Consider the following 27,695-nt stretch of genomic DNA (forward strand, 5'->3'; position numbering starts at 1 on the left):
AATGTGAAAGTTGGCAAATCAGAAGCAGCTGATAGGCGCTTCTGGCCACCATGCCAACCTGCTTTTCAAACAGCAAGGCTGCTCTGAAAAACCCAGTGTTACTACATCTAGAACAAGTGGATTCAGACCCTCTAGACTATCAGCCTTCATCCTTCCCAACCAGCATTATCTCTGTCTTGTCTGGATTCAGCTTCTATTTGTTCTGTTCTGCACACCCAGTGGAGACTGTGTCCTGTCACACAGAAAAGAGTGAAACTACCAAAGGACTACATCCTTAATACCATCTCCATATTCAAGCCAGTAGATAATCGAGTGGTCAACGGTATCAAAGGCTGCTGAGAGGTCCAACAATACCAACAGGGAAGGTTGTCCACTGTCCTATTTTAAACAAAGATCACCCACCAGTGCAACAAAAGCTGCTTCTGTACCAAACCCAGGCCTGAAACCAGATTGAAATGGGTCAAGGGCAGATGTGTCATTCAGGAAATGTAAATGGTAGGTTCCAAGCAACAGATGGCATACACAGGGCACTTATTCTGCAATAGTCTATGTGCCTGTTCAGACATTACTTTCATACCCTTTCCCTGGGATGTGAAGTATTTTCTAGACTAGCTATACTCCTGCTTTGTTCCTCACAAGAACAAGAACTTGTGCAACATACATTAAAAAATATTAAAACTGGATCGATACAAACAAACAGCCCTATCACATCCATCCCGGGCATTCATAACCACATTCACAATGCAATGAAAGTACATACCAATGAAGGTAGTTGATGGAATAGCTCCAGTGATCCTCAATGTGCCAGCAGAAAGAGGAGAAGCACATCCCCACATAAAGCCAGGGCACCTTCATGCCAGAAATATCAGCATTGATATGAGCAAGGACAGATTGTTCCAGTACGGGCATATTGTTGAGGTTCCAGCCAGAAAGGGCATATTCCTGCCAACAGAAAGTGGAAAGTTTGTAAAGGAGGAGGCTAGAATGAAAAGAAAACATTCTAGTACAGAGCAAGTGCTGGCCCATTACACTTTCCTTTTAGCCAGGTCATAATCCGCTGTCACACTAGGACTAAAATCCTATGTACATGACCTTGGAACTAAGACCCAGTGAACTTAATGAGACTTACTTCAGGCCAAAAATGTATAGGATTATGTGACGCAGCACTGGAAGTAAAATTCATCTCCTTGGACATTTCCCCCATCGGTCAAACCTTGATCAACCAGTTAAAGCCTACCTATTATCTATTGGAAGGCACTGGAAAACCACCTCTGTTAGTCTCTTGCCATGAAAACCCCAAAAGAGGTCGCCATAAGTCGGCTGCGACTTGACGGCACTTTACACACACACATTATCTATTCATAAAGTCAGATCCCAATGCTCCATCACACACCAAGAACAAAATACATGGAAGGGCTAAATAGCTAACAGTGATATCACAGAGGACAGAGGGCAGCCACCCACTTATATCTTCACGTGTACCCCTTTACTTTCTCTAGCCCTGAATGATAATCACTCACTCCTGTGGGGAGGGGACACCTCAGTCAAGGCAAAACCTTTCCTTCATCTCAGACCTCGATGACCTCATATTTACCTACAGGGATTCTTTGGGAGGGGGGAATGTTGTGTGTCTGTAGCATACAAGCCATCCATCCCCCACACTCCATCCATCATAACAGGCATTTTTTAAGTTTTGTTATGAATGCTTACTTCTCCTAGGCAGGCTTGTTTTTAAGACCAGAACCTAAACTCACATTTTCTTTCCATTTCTCAGTGGTAGAGCATCTGCTTGGCATGCAGAAGGTCCCAGGTTCAATTCCTGGCATCTCCAGTTAAAGGGAACTAGGCAAGTAGGTGATGTGAAAGACCTCTGCCTGAGACCCTGGAGATGCCGAAGACAATACTGACTTTGATGGACCAAGGGTCCGATTCAGTATAAAGCAGCTTCATGTGTTCATCTTGTGTTTCATATACAGACAATACATTTTACTGAACCAATTGGAGCTCAACTGTCTAACTAGACTAACAGCATTGCCAGGATCAGGACCACACTATACACTATGCAACAACTACTTGTAGGCAAGTCTCAGCTGCCCTTTCTGAAAATCCTTCCCCAGCTGCTTTTAGTCCCTCTCCCAGATTCCTGATCCACCTTACCTCAAAACCACAGATCTGAAACTTGAGAAGGTGTAAACAGCAGGTGGGGGAAGTTCCACACAATACTGCCAAGGGAAAGGTTAAGCACTCCCCCACCACATACACATTTACAATACCATTTACAATACGAAGTGCCTTCTCTCAAAATGCACTTTGCAAAGACCATTGGGGCTTTGTTACAGACACCTATAGATGAACATTTACACTGCCACCAAAGCCTTCAGTCTAGGAAGAAGATATCCCAAGTGTTAAAGTGCATGTTAAAGCTTTTGCCTCTTAACACATTTCAGCATAATTAATATATTAGAGCTTTCTGGTATGCAAAACTACATGCAAGCTGCATATCTTAGCCACACCTCCTCTTCTGGCATTATCTTTCTTCTGCCATCCTTTATAGGGAAGCCACTTCCAAAGTCCTTGGATGAGATGTCCGCTCCATACTCCACAATGACATCCTCCTCGATGCTGCTCACTAGTCGCCAGAACTCCTTTTCCACCAGCTCCGTGGGAACCATCTAAAAAGGACAGAAGTCACAACATAAAAACAAATTCATGCTGTGAAGCCTATGAGCAATGTGTAAAACAATGCAGAGTAATAATTACAGCTTCATGGGTGTTATTCTCCCCAAGACATCTTAAAAATCCTTTCTTTTGAAACGTAGCAATTTTGTAGGAACAAATGCCATAAAAAGTGAAAATACAGGAATGCACTGATTTTCTTCAAAATGCCAAGACAACACAGCCCATATGTCTCTGATGCAAAGGAAGGGAAAAAACACCAAATACCTGGAGGAAGTATAGGAACAATCTAGTCATGCAGCAAAATCACATAGTGCTGCTCTTTCCTAGCAGTATTCCTAAGACCATTTAAACATTGGGGGGGGGGGGAATGATATGTTTGAATGCTCCCAGTCTCCACCACAATATAGCTTTCTAAGGCAAGGATTTACTTTTCTTGATGTTAAAGAGCAGTCTATTAAGACAGTGCAATTTTGACTGATGCCTTTTCACTCCATACATGTGAATTTTGGCAATAGGTGAGAAACAATCAGTTCCTAGGTAAGTTTTTCTGCTGCAGGTTGGAGTATCACCATTGCCTCTGCCTTCACCTTAACTTCCAAGGGCCAGGAGGATGCAGGGCAGAGAGGCCAGAGCTGGGGAGATCAACACACTCTTTAGTAACTGTTTACCCTGCTAGCCAAACTCAAAATTACAGTATTAAGTTTTGACTGGATGGGCCAAGTTTAAGGAAAGCAAGTCTTCTGCACAGGATAAAATCTTAATCGCTTAGCTACGCTGTTCTCTAGCAATCTGAACTTCAACCAAACAGTGAAGAGTGTTAAAGAAAAACGGGGGTGGAACAAAACATAGTTGAGGGACAGAACCAGTGATGTGGGTTTCCCAGAAAAAAACTGAAAAGTTTCTGGAAATTTTTCCAAATCAAACTTAAATGAATAATTTAAATAATGTAAGCAAAAGAAGGCAAGTTCGCCATATATGAGCCTAGAACATGTATCGCCACTGGGGTTTGTCCATGCTTCACACCCCAAATTCAGCCCATCTAACATCATTGATTTGCAGCACAACAGCCGAAGAGACTAAGTTTGCATATGTGGGGCGGAATATTTCGCATGGAAAAATATAGCACTGGAAATTTTTTAGCAATTTTGTGTTCCACATCACTAGACAGAACACATGCTTTTGCATGCAGAAGGTCCTAAGTTCAACAGGTGTCATTGCAGTTTAAATTATCTCAAGCAGTGTGGCTAGGAAAGCCCTCTACAAAAGATGCTGGAGAACTAGGCAGAGTAGACAATTCTGGACTAGACAAATGGTCAGACTCTGTTTGTCCAGAAAGTCTTGCTGAGCACCTTGTAGAACTGTGACAGTTCTTAACCAATCAATTATCCAACAGCTTGGCAATAGAATTTGATGGCAAAATTAATGGTTTACAAAATTAAAAGAAGAAGAGTTGGTTTTTACCTGATTTTCTCTACCTTTAAGGAGTCTCAAACTGGCTTACAATCACCTTCCCTTCTTCTCCCCACAACAGACACCCTGTGAGGTAGGTGGGGCTGAGAGAGTTCAGAGAGAGCTGTGACTAGCCCAAGGTCACCCAGCAAGCTTCATGCGAAGGAGTGGGGAAACCAACCCGGTCCTCCAGATTTAGATTCTGCCACTCATGTAGAGGAGTTGGGAATCAAACCCGGCTCTCTAGATTAGAGTCCACCGCTCCTAACCACTACACCATGCTGGCTCCTAATGCCAACTCCTAATGCTTGTCAATCAATCAATCTTTATTTTACGGCCATGTGACCAAAAAACCTAATGCCTGTAAAAAGTCCAATGACTATGAGAGTGTTTAGCATCGAGACTCCTGCTGTCTAGGAATATGTTGGCTTGATATCCTAAGTGAACATCAAAAGAATAGGACTCCATTTACTGTCATTACCCTTCCTGGGTCATTCCTTTTAACCCTTAACACCTTATTTCACACACAGTTGTATAATTCCTAGCTTTTCATTCCCCGTCTTTACCAAACAGCCAAATATAAAATTGTGCACCTAAACTGTGCACCTAAAAGCAAGCCTGTACAGCCATACGGATGATTGTTAGGCACACAAATCCGCACCACTTGCAGAATTTCAGACCACTAGAAACCCTGAGCACACCCTGTCTTAAGCAAAGGCAAAAGACCCAAGAACAAAAAGCCCCTTTCGTAACAAGTGCCAGTGAGGCAGATAAATGTATGGATGACGCACTAGGATGTGATCATGTTGCAGAGATATGATTTTAGGTAATTAGTTAACACTGTTTGTTCTGCTCCTGCATGGCTTGTGGGCCATAATAAACATTGTCTGACAGACCAATGCATACTTACATGGACTGGCATGTTGAAGTAATCAGATTTGAAATTATCTGCCATCTCGCCAAAGCTCTGGAGGGTATACTCTCGAACAGCCTGCTCAAATCCAAAGGCCTCACGCGGTTTGCTACATTCCTAGAGAGAGAAAATCACCATGATGGATCAAGACAAGCAGTCTGATGGCTCACAGCAGGATATTCTGGTAAGAGTTGCTTTAGTTGACCAATATTTATTTATTTAATTCACGTGTACCCCGCCCTTCTCCCAATAACAACACACACGGTGTTACATTTTCTCCAGAAGAAGCAACCACAGCAAGGCAGCTAAGTGAAGTGAGCCAACTAGTATAGCAGTGGTGGCGTGCAGGTGTTCTTACTTTTCAAGGAACTAAGCACCTGTCGGAACCCACTCCAGCTGAGGAATGTGGGAAAGGAGGAGGATAGCCAAGTGTTCTGTGAGCACATGATGAGTCAACCTGACATCAAGGCTCACATCTTAAGCAGGGCTATGTGGGAGCAGGCTGCAAACTTTCTGGATAATCTGCACCGAGATCAGCCGCAAAGACAAAAATGCTTTGTCAGGATATTTGTTCACTAGGACCTCTCCAAACATTATCAACATCACGCACAGAAACCACATCCCACAGAGGTAGAAGCATAAAACTCATGCAGGAACTGCCAGATATGAACTGCACAAGCCACAGTGAAGCACAACTAGCTGCAGCTTCCTCAGGCACCTATAATGGGAAGAGAAGTAATTTTCTCCACTGTGACACCACGATCCTTCGTTCCTGCACAAAATACTCCTAAGGAGCTTCCAAAGCAAGCAACACTCAGAATGAGTGGACTGCTTTTGAGGTCTGCTGTCCCCGATAATTCAAAGATGGCAAAACTGTACCTCAGCAACACATTTTGGACATCTCCAGTCACCTTTGGGAACATCAGGCAAAGGGGGTATCAGGCAAAACGTATGGTAGCTGTCATCACACCCGTCACACAGCAACAATTTGTCCTCATTGTTTCCTCGACCACAGAACAAGCAGACATACAGGTCAACCTAGAAGAGACAACATTTAGGGTATCGTGACTTGCATTTATAAGGCTCTGGTGACCAAGCAAATCTGTTTTGAATCCTTTGTTCCATCTAATGTAGCAGCACTCGGCCTTCTCCATAGAGATGTTCAAAAGAAATCTCAGTCTAGCTTCACAGACTAGTAGACATGAGCCTACGGAGCATACATGATGGAAGCAGCTGCTGAACTCAGTGATGGAAAGAGGACGATGATCAAGAGTAATCCATGCAAGCCAATCCTAATATGGGGTAGCGCAAAAGTTTTCTGGGCAATGTTTTTACTGCCTACGAGACAGTCTCTCCCTTGTCTAAATTTTCATTAGGATGTATGAGATTTGCTTAGGTTTCCTAAATGATATTTATGCTTTGAGACCATGATTATTTAAAACCAGTATAAATTGATTGCCCACAAATCCAGTCGTTAGTACATGTAATTTGACACACAACCACTGCCTGTATCTGTGTGATATTGCTATTTTCCAAGAAAAAAGAGACACATGGCAGGTTTAGTAATGTCTCTGGAGAGGCAGCATATGCATTTTCTAGATAAGTACTGTTTAATCCAAAGTAAAAAAAAAAAAACAGATCCCGCAAAAGTCTAGTCTCAAAGTCAGCAGAGCTACAAACAATTAATCTAGATTATTTTTTACTATGCAGTATTCAGTTTAGGTAGTTAAATTAAAAGTCAGCTGATTATGCTGGAAACTTCAGGTGGAATCACACAAAATATTTTGCTATGTCAACATCATTCTCAAATGATCCAACACACAGGTCAATTACTAAACACTAATATTATAATATTCTAAAATAATTGTAAGTGTAGATTTGAAGGACTTCAAGGCTGTATCCACAATCCAAAACACTCAATCACTTTGGCTCAACCAGGCACCTGGAAAATATTTATAAGGAGCAAAAAGTTACCAGCCTACACTCACTACCAACGCCCTTCATCTATTAATTTTACAAACGTATACATAGTGCATTTTATGCAAATATAATTTTTATGGAGCTCTACCCATTAGCAGATCACCAACTTCAGCCTGGTGGTACATAGGACAAAAGGTGACTAACCTCACAAGATCACCAACTCTTACAAGCTTCTCAGAGTAATTCAACCAGGTATCTAAAAGCTAAATTATCTGGGGGGTTTTCACTGAACTATACTTCTCACTTGGGTTGCACGCAGAATACAGCGATATCATCTCCTCAGCAGTAATTAGTGGATGTTATTGATACCATATAATTAGACTCATTGTTACCTGACCCAGATTTCTCACATTCTACTGTTAAAGACATATCCAGAAAGCATATCCTGAAGCCTAAAACAAATCTAGTGGGCTGTTTTCAACACTACTTCTAATTTTTTTTTAATAAAGGAACTTTTATTTTAAGATGTCAGTGGTCCGTTTTTATGCTGGGCTGGGCTTTTTAGTATCTTAGTATCTTAAGGTTGTGTTTTTTAATATTTTTATTTTATAAGCCACCACAGACAGGTTCCTGGGGAAGAAGCATATTTTTTTTCTAAAATAAATAAATATGAAATGCTGAAGGCATACAGCAATAAAAATCTGAAAGTTCTACAAGTTTATTTTGTCTTTTACAGGAGACTGCATATAACCAATTGCAGACCATCTCTATCCAAAACAAACAAAAATTATCCAGTAATAATTATATAAATAACCAAATCCCAAAATTAGGAAAGGCACCACTCAGAAACAGCAGACCAAGACATCAGAAAAGATTTTAGCCACAATCAAATAAAGAATTTTCTGTTTTCAACAAGTGTCCTTTCACAGGCATCTCTTTAAGACTAATATGAACATTTGAGAACTACTGATTGAATGAGAATTGATTTCAGCAAACAGCAGCCTGGATTAGAGAGCTGGTTCTCAGCCTAACAACAACATTGGTAGCCTTTTTTATTTTTTTACTTTGCAGCAATTTCTTAGTGAAATATTGTTCTTTCAGTGCTTTGCCCCTTCAAATGCATTTCCCCACCCAAAACAGTAAAAGAAGTATGAGATGCTCACACGCTCTAAACCAAACAAACTTACAAAGTTGACAGAAAGTGCCCCTTTCCGCTGTCTCATCTGCATGCCAAATGCCTCGGATCTGGTACCTTTGCGTCTTCGGGGTACTTCATCTGGAAAGAGAATATTGTACTCATTATATTGTCTGCAGAGACTGCACAAGACCAGCCTGCCAACCACTGAAGTATGGAAAAATAATATGAGCCCGAATATTCATGGCTACAATTGCAAAGCATTCCCAGAACATGTCTTCCATGAGTACCTCTTGCAGTACTCTAAGAGCCAAAAGCATTTAAGAAGTATGTATTAAAGAAGTAGAAACAAGAATGAAAACCAGAAGTCCCACTCAAGCCAGTTTCCTCCCTCCTCTTCAATCTTTCCATTCCTGCCTTCAAAATTCCCACAGAGGTGTTCTGTGACATATACCGCCACCATTTTTCTGGAGTCACACCCTTCATTTCAGAGTTTCCATTTAAAGCTCCATTTTAAACTTCAGGATGGCATGGGGTGCAAAGAAAAGCATACAAATATACTCCTAACACAGGACTTGACAAACCCAGGCTCCACATCAGCATGGTGACTTCACTTCCCCATGGCACCTGGAGCTCCACTTCCCTCACCCAGGCACGTGGGGCTAATCTTGCTACAAGCCCCCACATCAGTTTCAGCACCAAGAGGTGTGGCCACACCCCCAAAGACTGACAGAGCTGGGAAGCAGGTAGCTGACTGGCTGCGGGGAGTCCTAGGGAAGTTGAAATAGCCATTGCTCCCCACTGAAGGTAGCCTGGGGTGGCATTCAATGCTGCCTCAGTGAGACCTGTTGAGTTATTCAGGCTATAACCCTAAAAATAGCTTCCTGGGAGTAAGCCCCAATAAATAAAATGGGAATTACTTCTGAGTGGACCAGTTTAGGGCTGCTCCTGAAAATATTAATTGTAAACCCTTGGAGCCACGAGCCTAAGAGGAGGCAGAACACTAAGGCTGCAAGAGAGAAAACAGGAGTGGTCTGCAGGAAGGAGCAAAACCACCAGAGGAACACTGGCCAATATGACCATTCCCAAAAAAATTCCAGAAGGCCAATGGTCTGGGGGATTGCCTCTGCTAAGCCCCCCAGGTGGGCCCAGCCATTTAAGCAGGGCAAGGGAACAAGCCCAGCTAAGCATGTGGCGGCTGCCTCACTCAGCCTGGGAGACTTAAGAGTTGCTCCTTTCCCACACCGCCTAGCTCGGGTGAAGTGGTCACACAGGCACCAACAGAAAAAACTTTCTGGACAGGTGCACTTTTGTTATATTTGAAACAAGTCCTAATATCCATAACAAATACATCTTAATATAATATATTTGAAGAAGCTGGGAGGTCCAGTCTAGGCACATGTTTGGAATTGCTGAAGATCTTCTGGAAATTAATTCACAAGCAAAAAAAAATCTTAAAAGCCCACATTAATTAATAAACAGGGCCAGATTTACCTTCTTTTTCCTTTGCTCCTAATGCCAATCCCATCATCTTTGGTCCTGCTCCAAAGATCTGGAGCTTCTTTAGTTCAGCATTCCTACTCATCTCCCCTGCCTCTGCCTGAAAACAAGATCACAACAGTTCATCATTAGTATTTACACTTCAGGTAACTGCTCGCCATGCTGGATGACCAAAGGAATCACCAATTAGACCAGATTCCTCCTCCACAACCATTAGCCTTTTCAAGGTCAATGCCAAGAGCAAATAGTTCAGAAGATAGCATGGCTTTCGCCTGACACTTATGATGCCACAGATAATTGGTACAATTTGCCTTTTGCGACATGGCACTAGGATGTGGAATGCCAACAGCAGGAAGGCAATTAAAATCAGATCATATTTCTTCTCTTATTTCTATGTACTGATGCCATGTGCTAATGCATTTTTTAAAATGGAGCCCTGAAACAAAGACCAGAAGCTAAGATAGTATCATTGAGGAAGAACTCTAAGCCAAGAGAACAAAAATTCACTTCGTGTTGTGTTTACTGCTATTACCAGTTTATCCAGCAACTCCATTTCATTGATGGCAAACCTTTCTTATGGTAGAAAGCTCCTTACGCCAGCGGGAAGCACCTTCGCCTAGCAGAACAGTGTCATTGGATACAACCCATAGTATTTGAGATTTGTATCTGCTTGCGTTAATGAGATTCAGACTTGCAGACCTGGACACAGACACATGATCATTTTGAAATCCAATTGAATTTAATATATAATGCTCATCTTATAAGCAACAGAGCACAGTGATGAGAGCAGTAAATTGTTCTGCTCAATGCCTTATGTCTTGTTAGACATTCTGCTACTTCTCACAAAACCAGAGAGATGGCATGTTTTTTTAATAAGACTTATATGTCCTAAATAACATTTAACACTACGTTATGTGCCACATTCTCTTCTCCTGACGAGAATTAATATGTCTGCATTAAAAATAACCCTTCCGTCTAATGGACTGAGAGAAGAACATCCACGCTGCATTTGGATGCTACAACAAATAAATTCTAATTAGCCTACCCCACATAAGCAACAGCTTGTGAGTAAGCCTAGGTTTGTGCTTCCTTTCTGCCTTCCCAGCCGATAAGACATACTTCCTATAAAGCCATCTCTGTGGCAAAGTGGCTGCCTTGTACAAACTGCAGTTTGTGAATTCACACAACAAACCACAATTAGTGCACACTGTGGCTAACAATTCAGCTACAAACCCTAAACTGAAATTTCAGTTTGGTGCCGTTTGCATTCAACAAACCAGAATTTGCTTATTTTGCTTCAAACCCATTCAACCCATTACTTACTTTGATCTGTATACAAATTTAAGTATCTGGAAAATCCAAAGGCATCAAGTAAAAGTCAGAAAAACAGGGCTGTGTTTATGTTCTTTGCCTTTTAACAAAGAAGTTAAGACAGATGTCAATGGCAGCCCAAAAAAGCCCCAAAATTGAGACTCTTAATATTTAGCTAGTGTCAACTTACAAGCTTTTAAACAGCCTGTAGAAAAGTAATAAAGGAGTATAATTTTTCAACTGCAAAAAGGGAGTACTCCTCTTCCTTCTCCAAACTCTTCTTTTCCCTAGACAAAGTTCCCCCTTCTGAATTAACCACAGTTAAGCAAAACATCAGGACCAGACTTACTGTGGTTAAGGCTAGATAGACTGACTGCTCTACAAAACAGAAGAGTGTGAATTCTGTTTAACCAGGATTTTGAAGGCAGTTAAGAAGTAGGGAATCATGTTCATCCACAGTGCAATTAAAATCAGCACCACGGGTAAGGCCAGAGAAGCCAGGGGGGAGAATGTAACCCTATGCCATGTACTTAGATGCTATAACAAATACATTCGGTTAGCCTACCAAACATAAGCAACAGCTTGTGTATAAGCCTAGGCTTGTATTTTCTCTCTGCCTCCCAGTCAGGAAGGCATCCTTCCTATAAAGCTACATCAGCTATGAGCTCTAGCAGTGCTGCACTGGCTCTAAAAGAGTGTTGTACCTGTTGTCCACAAATGCTCTCAACAGCAAGCATATTTCATTTTGGCAAACACATTTGTGGCACCTGCCACAGCTCCAACAGGCACAGCTTGTCTGATCACTTGCTGGGATTCACAGGCTCTCAGAAGCAGGGACCACACGTATTACTTTCATGAACACATGAAGCTGCCATATACTGAATCAGACCCTTGGTCCATCGAAGTCAGTATTGTCTACTCAGACCGGCAGCGGATCTCCAGGGTCACAGGCAGAGGTCTTTCACATCACCTACTTGCCTAGTCCCTTTAACTGGAGATGCCGGGGATTGAACCTGGGACCTTCTGCAAGCCAAGCAGTCACTCTACCACTGACTTCACACCTCAGGGCAAACACAAGGCCACCCCTTCACCTTCGCGCAAGCTGAAGAGGGAGCAAAGGCTTCTCCTTGCAGCCATGTCAAGCTTCAGAACACCATAGATTAGAAAAACTGCTCACTTCTCTGGATTAGCTCCAAAAACTCAAAACTTCATGACAAATGTCACACTGGTCCTTCCCAGAGTCCAATAAGGGCCGGGCTGGTTGCAACCACAGACCTGACCTGGCTCCCAAAGCCGATCACAATTTGCAGTCCCTGGTTTCAGCTTATCATGTCTCCTTACGGTACAGTGCCAGGCCTCCTTGCTAATCACAATAGCACATCAGGGCTAATCACAGAAAAGGTGTGTGTTTGGGGAGCTGCCAAGGTATACAGACAAATATGACTAGGCAAATTCACCAAAGGGGAAACAGCACAAAAATAACAGTCGGATGAGGGCATGAAATGTTGATGGTCAAAGGAAAAGCAGAGATTAACCTGATCAATGCTCTGAGAGTTTATAAAATCCTGGAATGGATTTTAAAGTATGGAGGCTATTTCCCAACTGCTGTCCCCCCAAAGCTAATTTCACTAATATAATGTGTGACTGAAATCTTAGGACATAATCCATCCAAAATTAAGTTCATTTAAACCTCACTAATTTCCACTGGATTTTTAAGTACTTGGGTGTGGCTGAGCCATGCCTTGTTTAAACATATAGTTCTATCAAAACCCCAAAAGTATTCAAAGCCTATACATATATTTAAGATTTACTTTGTCAGCAGGCACCAAACAAGATCTCTACTGCAGAAACTGTCCTTTTTTGCAGTCCCCATTTTAATAAGATTTTGATGATTGTTGCTTTGTACATTTTTTCCTAGGAATGTTGTATAGAAGTGTTAGAATACACACTGCTTTATGGGCAGCTCCCAGTATTTTCAAAACAGGAGTTCAACGGTCATACAGATCTAAGAGACCAACATGGATTTTATCTGTGAAAAGAGCTACTCTCATGATTTCTCTTTTATATACTTTTTATATAAAACATACTGCAAAAGAAAAGAAATGTGTAATGCTTCAAGACCACACCAGAACTAGAGCAAGAAAGCTGAAAAGAAAATAATACTTTTGTTAGGGCATGAAAGAGTCTGGGGAAAACCCTACTCCACTCCACAAAAGTGTGCCAATGGGAATCAGCCCCCTAATTTACATATCCAATTCCAAAACAGCAGCATAACAAGTTGAACCATGAGAATTGCTTTAACAGACAAATATCGCCTGTAGTGAAAGTACTAACCTTTATGAATAGCTTAAAAAAGGGAAGAGATACATCAACTGCATCCAAGGCTATTTTAATTAGATTAGAAATGCAGTTGTCTGATAATGCAATTTTGACATAGCAACCAAAGTCTTAAGTTGCTATTACCATTTTTGAATCTTCTGACTTCTTTTTCAAAATTTTCATTAGATTTTTGTATATCCCTTTTCCCCTTGCTTAGCGCAGTTTCAGGAGGTGGCGCACGTGAAGCGGTGAGGGAGGTAAGGGACACCAGCTTAGCCGGCAAGCTCAGCCGAATCAACCCTGTCAATCAATTGGAGGGGGAGGGACAGATGTCACAGCCAGATCACCCTCACATCACAGCTTTACATGAAGGTTTAGCTCTCACTGAAGGGTATGTTAATCTCTTACCTGGAAACACAATTTACTGAAGATTCAAATCAGGAATTGTAACTTCAAAAGGGATTGTTTCATTGATGGCTTTGTTTTCACAAACAGATTTAAAGCCAAAATTGGACCCTTTGATAGCACTCCTGATGGAAAGAACTGATTGTCATTTGCAATTATACAATAGTATGTATGGGCATGAAAAAGGTACATTGTTTACTTACCAAGAAGGTCCTTTCTACTCTGAAGAAGGTCATCTTGCAGCGTTGGGTGTTTCTCGTCCCATTTGCTAGGAGAGGCAGGACTAATTTTAAAACAGCTTCCTGTCTCGGGGCAAGGAACGCCCACCTACTTCCAGTTCTTTGACAAGCTTATAACGACAGGAAAGGACAGCTCAGGTTAACAAACAATTCACGAACAAATTCAACACCAACTAGGTGAACTAAACTAACTGAATTTTAGAATTCAAAACTCATCCCTAGATTGGATGAACCGTAGTCACTGCAGTGTGATAGCTCATGGCTATCTCATCAATCAAGCAAAAAGCTCTCTTTCTCCAGCACAACAGATTGTCCACCTAGGAGCTGTCATCGACTCCAGTCAAAACAGGGTCTCGCTTCCCCTGTCCAAGGCCCTGAAGCGGATGACCTTCGGAAGGGTCGGTAGAGGAGGGAAGGCGTACAGAAGGCCCTGGGGCCAATGGGCAAAGGGCGTCCACTTGCTCGGCTCTCTGGTGGTAGAATCTGGAGAAGAAGCAAGGTACTTGGCAGTTCTGCGCCGAAGCGAAGAGATCCACCTCCGGAACGCCGAATCGGTGCGTCAGTGCTCAAAATGTCAGTGGATTGAGTGACCATTCCCCTTCTTGGATCGATTGTCATCTCAGCCAATCCGCCTCTAGGTTGTGAATGCCTCTTATGTGTTCCGCCTTCAAGGAGAGTAGGTGTCTTTCCACCCATGTCAGGATGATGTTGGCCTCCTGACTCAAGGCTTTTGATCTGGACCCTCCTTGCCTGTTGATGTAGGCCTTGGAGGCCACGTTGTCTGTTCAAATTAGTACGTGATGATTCCGTAGTATGTGCTGGAACTTGAGTAGTGCTAGTCCTATTGCTTTCAACTCGAGCAGATTGATGTGAAGCTTGGCTTCCGAAGGAGTCCATGATCCTTGGGCGAACATTCCTGGGGCTGTTGCGCCCCAACCTTCGAGGCTGGAGTCTGTGAAGACCTGAATTGGATCCTCGTGGATAGAGCTGGCCCGATGTTAGGTTGGCTGTCTTGGTCCACCAAGATAGACTGGTTCGGACCTTGGGCTGTAAGATAATGCGTTTGTCTACCTTGTGTGATGTTAAGAGTTGAAAGGGTTGAAGTGCTGTCTGAAGGGGCCTGGAGTGGAATCGCATCCAGGGACCCAAGCCGATGCAAGAGATCATTAAACTAAGCAGTCTTGTCATGGCCATGAGTCGATGCTGATTTGATCTGAGGGCCGACCTGGTTACTGCGGCAAGCTTCAGGGCCTTGGACAGGGGAAGCGAGACCCTGTTTTGACTGGAGTCGATGACAGCTCCTAGGTGGACAATCTGTTGTGCTGGAGAAAGAGCTTTTTGCTCGATTGATGAGATAGCCACGAGCTATCACACTGCAGTGGCTATGGTTCATCCAATCCAGGGATGAGTTTTGAATTCTAAAATTCAGTTAGTTTAGTTCACCCAGTTGGTGTTGAATTTGTTCATGAATTGTTTGTTAACCTGAGCTGTCCTTTCCTGTCGTTATAAGCTTGTCAAAGAACTGGAAGTAGGTGGGCGTTCCTCGCCCTGAGACAGGAAGCTGTTTTAAAATTAGTCCTGCCTCTCCTAGCAAATGGGACGAGAAACATGATTGTCATTTGCAATTATACAATAGTATGTATGGGCATGAAAAATCCTCATTACTAGCTTAACGATAATGAGTAGTATGTAATGAATCCCACATGTTTGTAGCAATCAGAACCTGGGATAAATGACTTTAAATGGATGGGAACCATACTATTATCACTGCAAAGATGTAATAGTCTGTATTTTGTCAGTGATATTTCTAATCCAAGAAAAAAATAACTCTGGGTACAGCTTGTACACTTATTTTCCTTTGTTTAGCTTTTCATTACTGGGTATATTTGTCTTCTAAAGCAATTCTCATGGTTCATCTTGTTTTGCTGCTGTTTTGGAATTGGATATGTAAACCAGACAATTGCCAGTGGGATACACTTTCTTTGTTACATAGAAGTATTTTATTCCAGGCTTCTAACATTGAAATACATTCACCAATGCAGAAAATGTGATTGCAAAACTTCCCAAGACTAACTGGAAAAAAAAAACCCAGAAATGTTACTTATGAGTGTCTACACATTTTGCATCAGGTTACTTGAGTTTAAGTTATTTTATGTTCAAGTTACTTGAATGCTTACATGAATTCCATTAAATTTGATCTCTCAGGGCATGATCCAGACAAGATTCCTGATACACCGCTAAGACCATCCCTACTCAGGCAGCCAAGCATCACCAAACCCAGGCATATGTGACCTTGGGAAGATGTACAGCCACCTTCCCACATGATAGCAGCTGGATAGAGCACTGTGGGCTACTCAAGCAGAGAATAGGGTGCCATACACCACCTTGCTAGGGTTGCCAGGTCCAACTTGGGAGAACACCTGGAGATTGGGGGGGGGGTTTTTTATCAAGGATGTGGCATCGCTTCCTGGTCAGATGTCAAGTAACGACACAATGGGATGTCACTTCCTGGTCACTTTTCCAAACCTGCCCCTTCCTGTCATATGACTTCTGGGGCACCCCCCCAAAAAAACTCATCACTTCCTGTGCTGTCACTTGTCCTAGAGAATTGTATGGTCTACAGTTTCAGAGGGAAAGATTTGTCAAGTGATTTGGTGCTTCTGTTTTACCTTCTTCCAAGAAGGCTGAAACTGCAATTTGATACCAGCTACACAGTAGAAATATATGACATGTTCACTTTGCATATCCGACGAAGCAAGATCTAACTCTTGAATGTTTGCTGCTCCTGCTTAAATTTACCCAGCACCATTTTATCTATTCAAACCTGCCTGGCACTCTACAGAGGATGTTTGCAGAAGGCTATACCTGGATCTCCCCCGCTTTAATATCCAACCTGATGAAAAGTTCCAGAGAACGTGAAAGCTTCACTTGTACGTATTTTGTGTTATTTTGGCTGGTCTTAATAAAAGGTAGGATATAATATGGCTTTTGGGTTTTGTACCTATGTTTCCCTTTTGCTCAGAAAGTTGGTGGCAACAGCAACTGGTGAGGGCCCTGAACAGTGCACACTAAGAATGTGTAGAATTTTTCCCTCTCTCAGCCAGGCACTAGAAAACAGTCCCGCCCTTATACAAACTGTGGACAGGCAGAGTGCAAGAATGGGATTCAGCAGCCAAGACCACATATACTAAGTAGCTATCATCTATATGTAAATACTATCAAGTGGCAACTGATTTGTTATGACCCCAGTAAGGAGCTTTCAAAGCAGGTAGGAGCTGAAGTGCTTTGCCATTGCCTTACTCAGTGGTCTCTAATCCAAGTACCAACCCTACTTAGCTCCTGAGATCTGATGAGATTGGGCTATACCATGCCACCTTCCCCATCTATCACCCATAATCCCTCTTAAATTACAAATACATAAAATGCATTAGGGGGGGAAAGATCTTTCAGACAAATCTTAGGCAAGTTTATTTGGAAAGTAAATTCCATTGAATTCAGAGGGTCTTATTCCCAAGTTAGGGTGCAATGAACTGCAGCCTAAGTACTATGTAATAATAAATATGCATTCAATAATTCCTGTAATAGCACAGGATGATTCAAAATATGGTCAAGGAAATATTAAATAAAAATGTGAACTTGTTCCACTGGCGGGGTGTGTGTGTGTGATCAGACCACCAGTCAGACAGCCTTTATCATTTGAGCCACTTGATTAAACACAGACACTACTAGCTGGATTTACAATCATTCCCAAAGGGGGAACTGGCAGCGCTAATCTACCTGCCTCTTTTAATCCACATGCACATAGCAAATCTGGGCCAGGGCATGGGGGTACTCTTTCAGTCAACAGAACAGAGGGCTGGAAGAGAGCCCCAAGCTCTGCTGCTGCCTAGCTATTTGCATTACTGTCAGGTGGCTCATATTTTCCTCCCTATACTTGATTATTTAGCCATTTTATTTTTAAAAATCCTAAATAAAGTTTTTAAAACACTTAACGCACCCCCAATCTTTTCCCTGCACCGCCTCCACTGTCATTTGGTCTGTGGAGTTGGAGAAGTGGGGAGGAGGGGTGTCCCAGAAAAACTGGGAAAGAAGGAGTAGGAAGAAATGGGAAGATAGAAGAGTTCTTTGGGGAGGTCTTTGCCTCCCTTTTCTTTCAGTCTTGCGTTGAAGAGCCAGAGAACAAGATGCAACCTCAAGCGTTTGTCTCTTGCTCTCACCCCAGATACTTCATTTTCATCTCTGCTCCTTAGAATGGTGGCTGCCAGCTTGAAATTGAGGGCAGTGGCAGACGCAGCAGCAGCCCCAGCGTCTTGGGAGGCTGCCAGTAGGAAGGAGCAGCCTACTCATTTACTACACCTGCTCACTCACGATCCCCCTCCAGTTTGTCAGAAGGGGTGGGGGAGGGATGAGGAGGTAAACAAGGTTGTTCCCTAGCCTGAATTGGGACTTGAAATAAAGGTAAGATATGGCAGCAGGGAAGAAACCAGAAGTGAAGTTAAAACAGTCTCCATGATCGGAGCTTCTGCTCAGTCCGGCTGCCTAGCTATTGTCTCCTCAGGCTTTCCCAAATGGCTCCCTAAGGAAAACCATCTGCAGCTGGTTGCCAAAATCCCTCACTCACACACACTATGAGGAGAAAGACTGCTGAAGGAGCGGCAGCCTGCTGTTGGCTTGGCCAAAGGGAGAGGAGAAGGATTGAGAAAGTTGGGTGGGAGGAAAGGGGGGGGGAGAAACTGCATGTTTCTTATTTGACACAATTTATTTTCCCTCAGGAAGGGGCTCAAAGCAGTCAAGAATTAGGGGGAAGGTGGCACGCACCGCTCAGCCAGGATGTCAAGAGCTCAGCTCAGGAGAAGTGGAAGGGGAGGTGTCCAAGCATCCCAGCCAACTGCTGGAACTCTGGAGTCTGGCTGCCGGGAAGCAGAGAGCTGAACGCATGCTTGTCTCCTCTCTCCTTCTGAAGAACTCCAAGTGGCCATGTGAACGCCACCTTCTAAGGCTAGGCTGGCGATGTTTTGTGACCTTCCTTCCTAGTCTCTAAGGTTACCATAGAGACTCATCACAGAGTCATTGCCATTTTTCTCCCGCTTTTGCTAAATTAATTAGTGGGCAGTGGCATTTCGGGAGGTTTTGCCACCACAAGTGGGCACTTGGGAACCCTTCTGGAGACTCTTGCAATGTTCCCCATCAGTTACTGACCAGCACCTCAGCCATGGAGGATCTTCATGCCATTAGCACTGTGAAGATTCAGTATGTTGCCTTTTAGTGCTGCACAGTACAGTCAGTATAAAGATCTAAAATATTCCCTTCCAAGAAGCTCTTTGTTCTTTTACTCTTCAGGAGGCAAAAATCTCAAGTTATTCCAAGGACTTAGCCTTCCATAAATGTATTCCACCACCTATACATTTTGCAGCTTTGCAAGAAAAATGACCTTTCATTAACAGTGAGAAATGTTAGTATTAAATTAAAAACTGTAGCTTTCGTCTAAACTGCAAGGAGATACTGCGATACATAATGCAAAACACTCTCAAGAACCACAGCTTTAAACCAAGTTTAAACACTTGCCATTTTTCTTCCTTATCAATCATCCTCCTCCCTCCTCCTCATCAAAGTAATACCTTCAATTGTATTTGCTACTTGGTGTCTTTTAGACTGAATGTATTGTACATTATTACCAATTTAATTAACATTAAGATTAGCAATTTTAGGATGAGGAAAATTTAAGCCCTTTTTAAGTAAGCAACAGAGCTGTCATGGAGCTTGATTCTGTTCTCACGTGATCCCTGAAGAAAAATGCCTCAGGGATTAAAAAAACAACAACACAGAAGGACTGGGAATTTCAACAGAGGAACCAGACATTGCTTAAAGTGTCCTCCCCACTATACAGTTTTCTATCTTTTACAACTGAAGCTGGCCACCCTTACGATGGGCCTCCTACCCCCCCCCCCCACACCAACAAGGATAAGAGTTTGTCTACCATTTACATGTGAGCTAAATTCCTACATGCATACCGAATTCCTATAGCACATTAGCAAAAACAGGTATCGGTCAGTCTATTCATACTTACTAAATATTTTGCACTTATACAGCACTTTAGAATGCTTAGAACACACTTTCTCTCAGTATTCTTTACAACAACCTTCAGGCCAGCTTGTGATCCCATTGCAGCAGATGGAGCCGCTAGAGCTGAGAGGCAGCTGCTTGCCTAAGCCCAGCTAGACAACTCATGGTTGAACCGAGGCGGCTGTTCTCTAACTTATCTGACTTTGAAAGCAATTTGCGTATTTCTCTTCATCTATATTTGGTCTCCTGTAAAAGGACCACTCTCCTGTGGAGTGTTTCAAGCACCCCCACGGCCAGACAAAGGCTGTTGCATTTCCAATGCTGCTGCATTGGTGCAGTGACTAAAGGCACTCTGTCTACAGTGGCCAAGTGATCTGGGTACCTGGGACTTGACACGTCTGGTTCTCTTCAGCACAACGTTCATTCTTGTACCCTGCTTTGGGGGAGACTGGGCATCAATGCCGAGGTCCTCAACCTCCACTTTTTCCTTAAGGTCCAAGTTTGGCTTTTGGATGCCCTAAAGAATCAGAGCACAGAAGGACACCAGGTTGGTTGGATCAAGGATGACAGTCTCTGTTTCGCAAATGAGCATCACTACTGGGGGGAAAGTGCTACTGACAATGACACATTACATTACAAATGTCATCTGGAAGAGAGTCATCATTCTATCCTGAAAAAAAACTGATTCTCAACTGCTGCTGACTAGCCAAGAAAAATTAAGAATGCTTCCTGGCCGTTTTGCATTTGGTTCTCTTTCGACAGAAGTCCCCATCCTATGAAGGTATCTGCATACTCACAACAGCGGACCAAAGGTCAATGTGGTTCCATCAGTGTATAAGCAAATCATTGCCATGACAATGCACAAAAGCCGGAGTTAGTAGTTAGCAAGGTGCATTTTGCAATAAACCTCCTCATACTAATCTCTTGTGGGAGGAGCAGAATCTCACCATAAGGCTGACACCAGACTGGAAAAGTTCATATGGATACAGGATCCGTTCATAATGTGACTTCAGTAGTGATCCCGTCGCCTTGCCAGGTAAGTAACCGAGCCGATTAGCCACTTTGGACCATTTCTTATCTTTAGAGACCACCTCAAAGCCTCCTTTGCTGGCAACAATCTGAAATAAAAGTAACCAGAGTTGTTTTTAAAAGGCTACACATGCAAGAGACCCAGCGTGGTGCAGTGGTTATGAGTGGCGGACTCTAGTCATCTAGAGGACCAGGTTCAATTCCCCACTCCTTCACAAGAAGCCTGCTGGGTGCCTTTGGGCCAGTAACAGTTCTCTCAGAACCCTCTCAACCCATGCAGAGGCAGGCAATGGCAAACCACCTCCAAATGTCTCTTGCCTTGAAAACCCTGCAGGGATCGCCATAAGTCAGCTGTGACTTGATGGCACACACATACACACGCAAGTTAGTTTTGAGCAATACAGGCTGCAGCCCAAACCAAGTCCCAGATGCTCTAGTTACGCCACATAGAAGAAACAAGACAGACAACTTCATCTTTCCCTCCTACACTTTCAATCCATTCAAGGGGTCTGGATCCCAAGAAATAGACAAGCAGCAGCTCCCCAAAGTGAAGCAAACAGCAAAATCATGTCATTAATCCAAAGGAGGAAAAGAGACAACTAGCAGTCTTATGAAAAGAATTCATTCAGACTGCTGGGCAGCCAGAAGTCAGAAGCACTAGAAGTCAAGACTTGAGAGGTTACGCAGATACTCAGTAGAGACTTAAGACAGCAGATTACTACACAATGTATAGCAGTCACTTCCTCCTGCAAGGAACTGGCACACTACCCACCCAAACCACTACAGATCACAACTCACCTTGCTCAAAGAATAGAGATCCAAGATTTTTCTCTCTACCACGGGGATTTTTAGTGTAGATCCTTGAAGTTCCCAGAATTTTGCCAATTGATCTAAGAAGTCCAGCTTTACTCTAGTCATTGCCTATTAACAAACCAAGAGGTGGCAAACATAAAACATCCAAGTTAGGCAGGAAAATCCAACAAAAAGAGCAGCAACATGCTCCCAGTCAACTCTTGTGTTCTAGAAAAGTTTAATGCTCGATAGGCAGAACCCGAGTATTTTTGTTGGTATGACAGATCTGAAAGTCTCTGAATACTTAAAGCAAATTTGAACACAGACATTTTACATCCTTACTCCAGTAAAGACTTTGCTTTTTAATATGTACCCATGCTAAAAACCAAGAGTCATGCGAAATACTTGCATATTTCAGTAAACAGCTTTACGAATCAGGGCTAGGAAGGAAATAATCTACATACAACTATGCATATTATTTTTATATGGATGCTTCATACTTTAGTTTTTTAGAACTTACATTTTATAATTTGCATTTATATGCCTTTTTGGTTCATAAAGCATTCTCAAAGCAAACCACTATACAATAAAGAGATCAAAATGAATCAAGGTTTAAGTATCAGAGTAATATTTTAATGGGAATAACTGATTTCATTCACTACCTCATATCTAAACAGGGTCTCTGTCTCACTATACTATATTAGAGCTGGCATTCATCTCAGGTCAACCATGCATACTTGGAATCAAGTTCCACCTGAATCACTGCAAATTTCTGGGAAGCATGTTTCAAATTGGTTATTAGACATTTCAAGTAGAGCATAAAAAGCTCTTGATGTGATTTCTGATAATAAAACATGACAGTTCTTAAATACTTGGGAGTTATTTTACTCAAATCATACCAATGCAAATTTTGAGAAAAATGAGACGGCCTGCAGGCTTCTTAAGTCTCTCCTTGAGAACCCCCAGCCAAAACCCAAAAAAGCAGACCTAATGCTTTATGCCTGGATACAGATTTATGGCAACAGCTGGAAAGCTCACCTCCAATTCATTCAGGCGCTGAACACGTGGGGTGAAACGAAAACTTTGTACATCACATGCAAAAGGAGGTTGCCAGTCCTAAGGAGAAAAATGAAAGGTTTGCTTCAAAATAAAAACTAAAAGCAACATACTATGGCTAATTCTTTTATATTTTAATACTCAATATCTAAGTAGCATCTGCACTTAAGCCACACACAAAAAAAGTTGAGAATATTAGAGGTTAAAATTACCTTAAGGTGAAATAGAAAACCTTTGAAGGAAAGAGCCAATTGAGTTCCTTTTAAGAGCTAAGAAAAAAATCCAAAGGCCAGGAATATTTGAAAATTTCTTTGGATTTTGCTAAGATCTGCGTTCTTGTGAGCTATAAAAATATAGATGCTGATCTGAGATCTCAGGAAAGTGATGCAGGAATAGAAAATCACTTGAGAAAAACACAGTCATACAAAGAGTGCAGCTGCCATTAACACGGCACAAAGCAGAACCAGACTTTTACCAAAACGCCACTATGAAACCTGGGATTAGTATGAGATTCTGGATTCAACAAATCGAGTTTATTTTTCTTACTGCATTTGTATGAGCTTGCAAATAGATCCACCTAAGTTACTAGCCCATAAAATATTTACTAGCTTGCCTGCACATATCTGTCACCTGTGGAACAGAAATTGCCTAAAAAGAAACAAAAGCCATCACTTGTCTGGGCAACAAGGCAAGCGGGGGGGGGGAGGGGGGGAGGGGGGGAGGGGGGGAGGGGGGGGGAGGGAGGGAGGGAGGGATACTTTGTTATTGCTTACAGAAGAACATTTAAGCAAAATACTGAACATTTCTGTACTGTTTGGGCTAAATGAACAGCTATAAACGAGAGAGAGGGAAATCACTCGCAATGCAGTACTTCACAAAGACCTCATACTGAATGACAAGCTGTTTAAAACTTCCAATAATAAGAATATAGCAAGTTATTTGCCATTGACTATAGGAATAAGGTTATCTTCCCATGCAACCTGCCCATAATGCACAGGCTAAAGCTGCTAGGAAGTGACAAGGTATTTAAACTAAGCGGAACTATGAGTGATTTTCTCAGGCACTACCGGATACAGACAATTAGGCATACATGATGTGGTCTTACAATGGGCATCTGCTCTCAGAGCAACATGCTGCCGGGCCAGACAGGTATATTCCAAGAAGCTACAAAGCAAATGAAAAAGCACAGAAGCTATGGAATTTAATTAGCAGCTTTTGCCAGTATTTGCTCAACAATGCAGGACTAGTCACATTCTAATTCTTCCCTGAAGCATTTTTAATCGTTACGCATTGGTGCTATGCTATGGTAAATTTAATTTGGTACTTAAAAAGTGTACTCTAACTGGAAAGTCATCTGTCCTTTTCAGACAAAGCACATAACTCAGCACATTGTTCAACAGAATAAACCTTATTAACTGAGCTAACAAATGTCATTTTGCTACGGTAGTCTTAACCTCATTAAAATCCTCTTAACAGTATAATATGATCCTACTAATAATTTAGCACTGTCAAAATTAAAACAAATTTAGATCATGCTAACTGAACTACAGCTTTTATTAGAACTGTTTCTTCCTTGTTGTTCATTTTCATGTGTACCTGCCCAAGGCTCTACCTAAAACTAAACCTGAGTGTTTCTATGGGTCTATGAGGGCTAAATGGCAATCCTTCAGCAGCCATTTCCTCCTGTGTCAGACACTTTTCAAATTTCTCTACAGTCATACTGCTAGACCACTTACTTTACCTTGTAAAATAATTTCTTATAATTCTGGAGCTCATCACAGTCTAGTACTAGGGTGCAAAGGCTGCTTGATGTCACTGAGGGATGAAGAAGCATTTTCAGTAGAATGTGGGTTGCCAACTATTCTTTAGGATAAACTTCTCCAACTGTAACTTTCAGCAGCACAGAAGCTTCACCAGGAAAAGGCCAGCAACTCTACCACTACTGCTTCCCAACCTCCAGGTGTGGGTGGATGGGAAAGGGAGACAACTGAATCTCTTAACAGATCACATCATATCTGGCTTGAAAAGAGACCAGGCAACTAAAACTGCCACTGCCTGGCTTTCACCCAGAGGCACAAACCTTAGCTGGTTTATTAAATGGAAAAGGGAGCAAGGGGGGTGAAAGGCAGGGTCCAGATTGGTCATGGATAACAAAGAGAGGGGGTATAAATTCACTGCAGGTGTGTTAACCAGAGTCCATGCAATGGCTACCAGAAAGGACCTATTTCAGGAGAGGGCTAAAGGAATTTAAAGGTAGGTCACTCCTACCTTGAGTATAAGTTTTACCCTATATAAGACCTGCAATGCAGACTACAAAAGGAAAGGGCACCTAAGAGGAAGGCTTCTTTACAGAAGCCAACTAGCACCAAGCGGTCATTAAGAGACACTCCTGCATCAGCCATTATTCAAATCCTAGGTAATTGGGGAGGGGAGATGAATTAAAAGCAGCAGTCTCCGAATGGACCGGCTTCCGCTGGTGCAGAGGTGAGCCTTTCCCCGCAGAAGGCGCTGGGGAAGCTAAGCTGCCTGTCTAGAAGCGACCAAAGCCGGCCCGACGCGAAGGGCCAAAGAGGGGATGGCAGCTGAAGTCCTCCGAAGGCTGTTCCCTAAACGTCGCCCATCTTTCACAAGCGAAGCATCGCGAGCCAAGGCCATTGATGCACGGGAGGTTTTGCCTTGGATTTGCCACTCTTTAGATGCACTTTCCCCCCCCCCTCATTCAAATTCTCAAAACAATAAGCCCCCATGCAGAGTTCTGGGAATTCGGACGGGGGGGGGGGAAACGTGCATCTAGAGAGCGACAAAACCTCCCGTGCATCAGTGGCCCAAGATAAGAAGCCCGGGCCTTGCCAGGGAAGCCGAGGCCCAGCCACAAGGGCACCAAGCGCGCGCACCCCGAACCCTCTTCCGCCGCCGCCGCCGGTACCTTGGGCGGCCTGATCTTGCAGATGCCGGTTTTCTCGGCCAAGGGCCGGATGCGTCCGATAAAGCCGAGGGGGTCGCTGAACTCCTCCCAGCTGGGCTCGAAGACCGGGCACTCGGGCGGAGGCACGAACTCTGCCACGTAGTGAGACCCGCCGGGGCCGTCGTCGTCCCCCGACATGGCGGCGCCGCCGAGGCTGGCCCTGCCGCCGCCGCCGCCTCCTCAGGACCGGGCTAGGCTGGAGGCGGAGGGGGGCGGGGGAGAGGCGGAGGAGGAGGAGGAGAAGAAGGGAAAGCGGCTCAAGGATGGGCCGGGGGGCGGAGGGGCATGCCGGGGGCCGGCGAGGAGCAGGCCCGGCGCGAGGCCAACCCCTCAGAAACGACCGCGGAGCTCCCGTCGCCGCCGCCGAAGGGCCTCCCGTTTGTTTTTGTTTTCCCCCTTCGGAGGTTTGTTGTGTTTTTTTTTTCCTCCTCTCCCCCTTTCCTTTTCCTCCCCTTCTTTGACTCTCCGGAAGTGACGCGTCTCGGTTAAAAAACCCTTATCTTGCGGAAGCCTCGGCGAAAATATCCCTCCGCTGGAGATTTAAATGGCGGAGGGAGGGGGCGAAGTAGTCCCGTCCTCCGTCCCTCGGGTTAAAGGCGCTCTTCTCTCCAGCGGGAGCTCGCTCGCGCGCCGTCAGCTCTCGCGCCGCGCCTCCCTTTTTTTTCTCCCCCTCCTCCCCTTCCTGTCGAGAAGCCGAGGCAAAACTCATAACGGTCGCAACGGCCACAATGGAAGCAGCTGAGCTGGCGGAGGAATGTCTGTTACCTACTCCATGAAGAGACCTTCCGGTGCCGACAACCCGTTTCCCTTCCTTGGGCTCCGTGTGTGTGTATGTGAGAGAGAATCAATGAGCCCGCCCCTTCCGCCTTCCTCCTCCCCCGCCCTGCTGAGGACGCCTCATAGTCTCGCAGCGTATCTCCCCCCCTCCCCGGACACCTGGGTTCTGCTCGCTTCCAATTTGAACAGCGCTTCTTCGCCCCGTTCCGAACTCCCAGCGGACCCCGCCCACTCCCCGTAACCAAGCAACCCTCCCCACCGAACCGCCACGCCACAAGTTCCTTGAACCCCTCACAGTCCCTCAGAAAACGACCGTTGGGACTCCCCGTCCGAGCCCCAGGACGGGTTTCAAAGCAATGACTTGAGGCCGTTCAAATCAAACACATTTATTTACGGCAAAAGCCAGAGTAAAAGTCCAACTACAACCTTTGAGAGAACGTAAGGCCATTTACGCATGGGAGTTTTGCCTTGGACAGGGGTCGGCAAACTCATTAGTCAAAAGAGCCAAATATCAACAGTACAACGATTGAGATTTCTTTTGAGAGCCAAATTTCTTAAACTTAAGTTAATAAACAGTGTACCTACCTATATAGTTTAATAAACTTTAAAGTTTTAAGTTTAAATTAAACTATAGGTACACTGAATAAAACTTGATATCATACTTAATAGTGATCTTATTTATTGATAAAAATTAAATTGTAACTCCCTGCCATTTCCCCCTCCCCGTCCGGAGTCCTCGTCTGGAGGCCTGGTCTACAGCCATAAAAGCCTATTGGTAGACCTGGCCTCCGGCTGAGTCCCATTGGGAGGCCAGGTCTACCCATTGGCTTTCTTGGCAGTAGACCTGCCTCCGGAGGCCCATAGAAGCCAATGGGTAGACCTGGCCTCTGAAGGGGGACTTTTTTCCCCTCCTCGGAGTCCAGGTCTACCGCCAAGAAAGCCAGTGGGTAGACATGGCCTCCCAATGGGACTCAGCCGGAGGCCAGGTCTACCAAAGGAACCCCGCCCCGTCCGACAGCTGATAGGCGGGGGGGCAGGAATCGCTGAGCTGCCCACCCAGCAATCGCGTGGCTTGAGGGGAGGGGAGGCTTTAGCCTCCCAACCATTGAGGGCAAGGGAAAGGGGGACCCGGCCATTCTCCAC

General features: G+C 43.8%; 1 protein-coding gene across 2 annotated transcripts in view; it reads right to left on the reverse strand.

The window, feature by feature from the left end:
• Positions 1-25,927, reverse strand: part of KDM5A (lysine demethylase 5A) — a 56,026-nt gene extending 30,099 nt beyond the window's left edge. Inside the window, exons 1-11 of one of the 2 annotated variants that reach the window (XM_056845918.1) lie at positions 25,737-25,927; positions 22,793-22,870; positions 21,761-21,883; positions 20,881-21,051; positions 20,316-20,450; positions 9,591-9,696; positions 8,149-8,237; positions 5,921-6,079; positions 5,039-5,158; positions 2,514-2,672; positions 761-942 (exon numbers count right to left, since the gene is read on the reverse strand). In XM_056845918.1, coding sequence (XP_056701896.1) covers positions 761-942; positions 2,514-2,672; positions 5,039-5,158; positions 5,921-6,079; positions 8,149-8,237; positions 9,591-9,696; positions 20,316-20,450; positions 20,881-21,051; positions 21,761-21,883; positions 22,793-22,870; positions 25,737-25,913 — 1,499 coding nt within the window. In that variant the 5' untranslated portion in view covers positions 25,914-25,927. The remainder of the gene's footprint in view (positions 1-760; positions 943-2,513; positions 2,673-5,038; positions 5,159-5,920; positions 6,080-8,148; positions 8,238-9,590; positions 9,697-20,315; positions 20,451-20,880; positions 21,052-21,760; positions 21,884-22,792; positions 22,871-25,736) is intronic. The other variant, XM_056845919.1, reaches the window with a different exon arrangement.
• Between the last annotated feature and the right edge of the window lie 1,768 nt (positions 25,928-27,695).

Source organism: Euleptes europaea, chromosome 3 (genome assembly GCF_029931775.1).
Source record: "Euleptes europaea isolate rEulEur1 chromosome 3, rEulEur1.hap1, whole genome shotgun sequence".
Lineage (NCBI taxonomy): Eukaryota > Metazoa > Chordata > Lepidosauria > Squamata > Sphaerodactylidae > Euleptes > Euleptes europaea.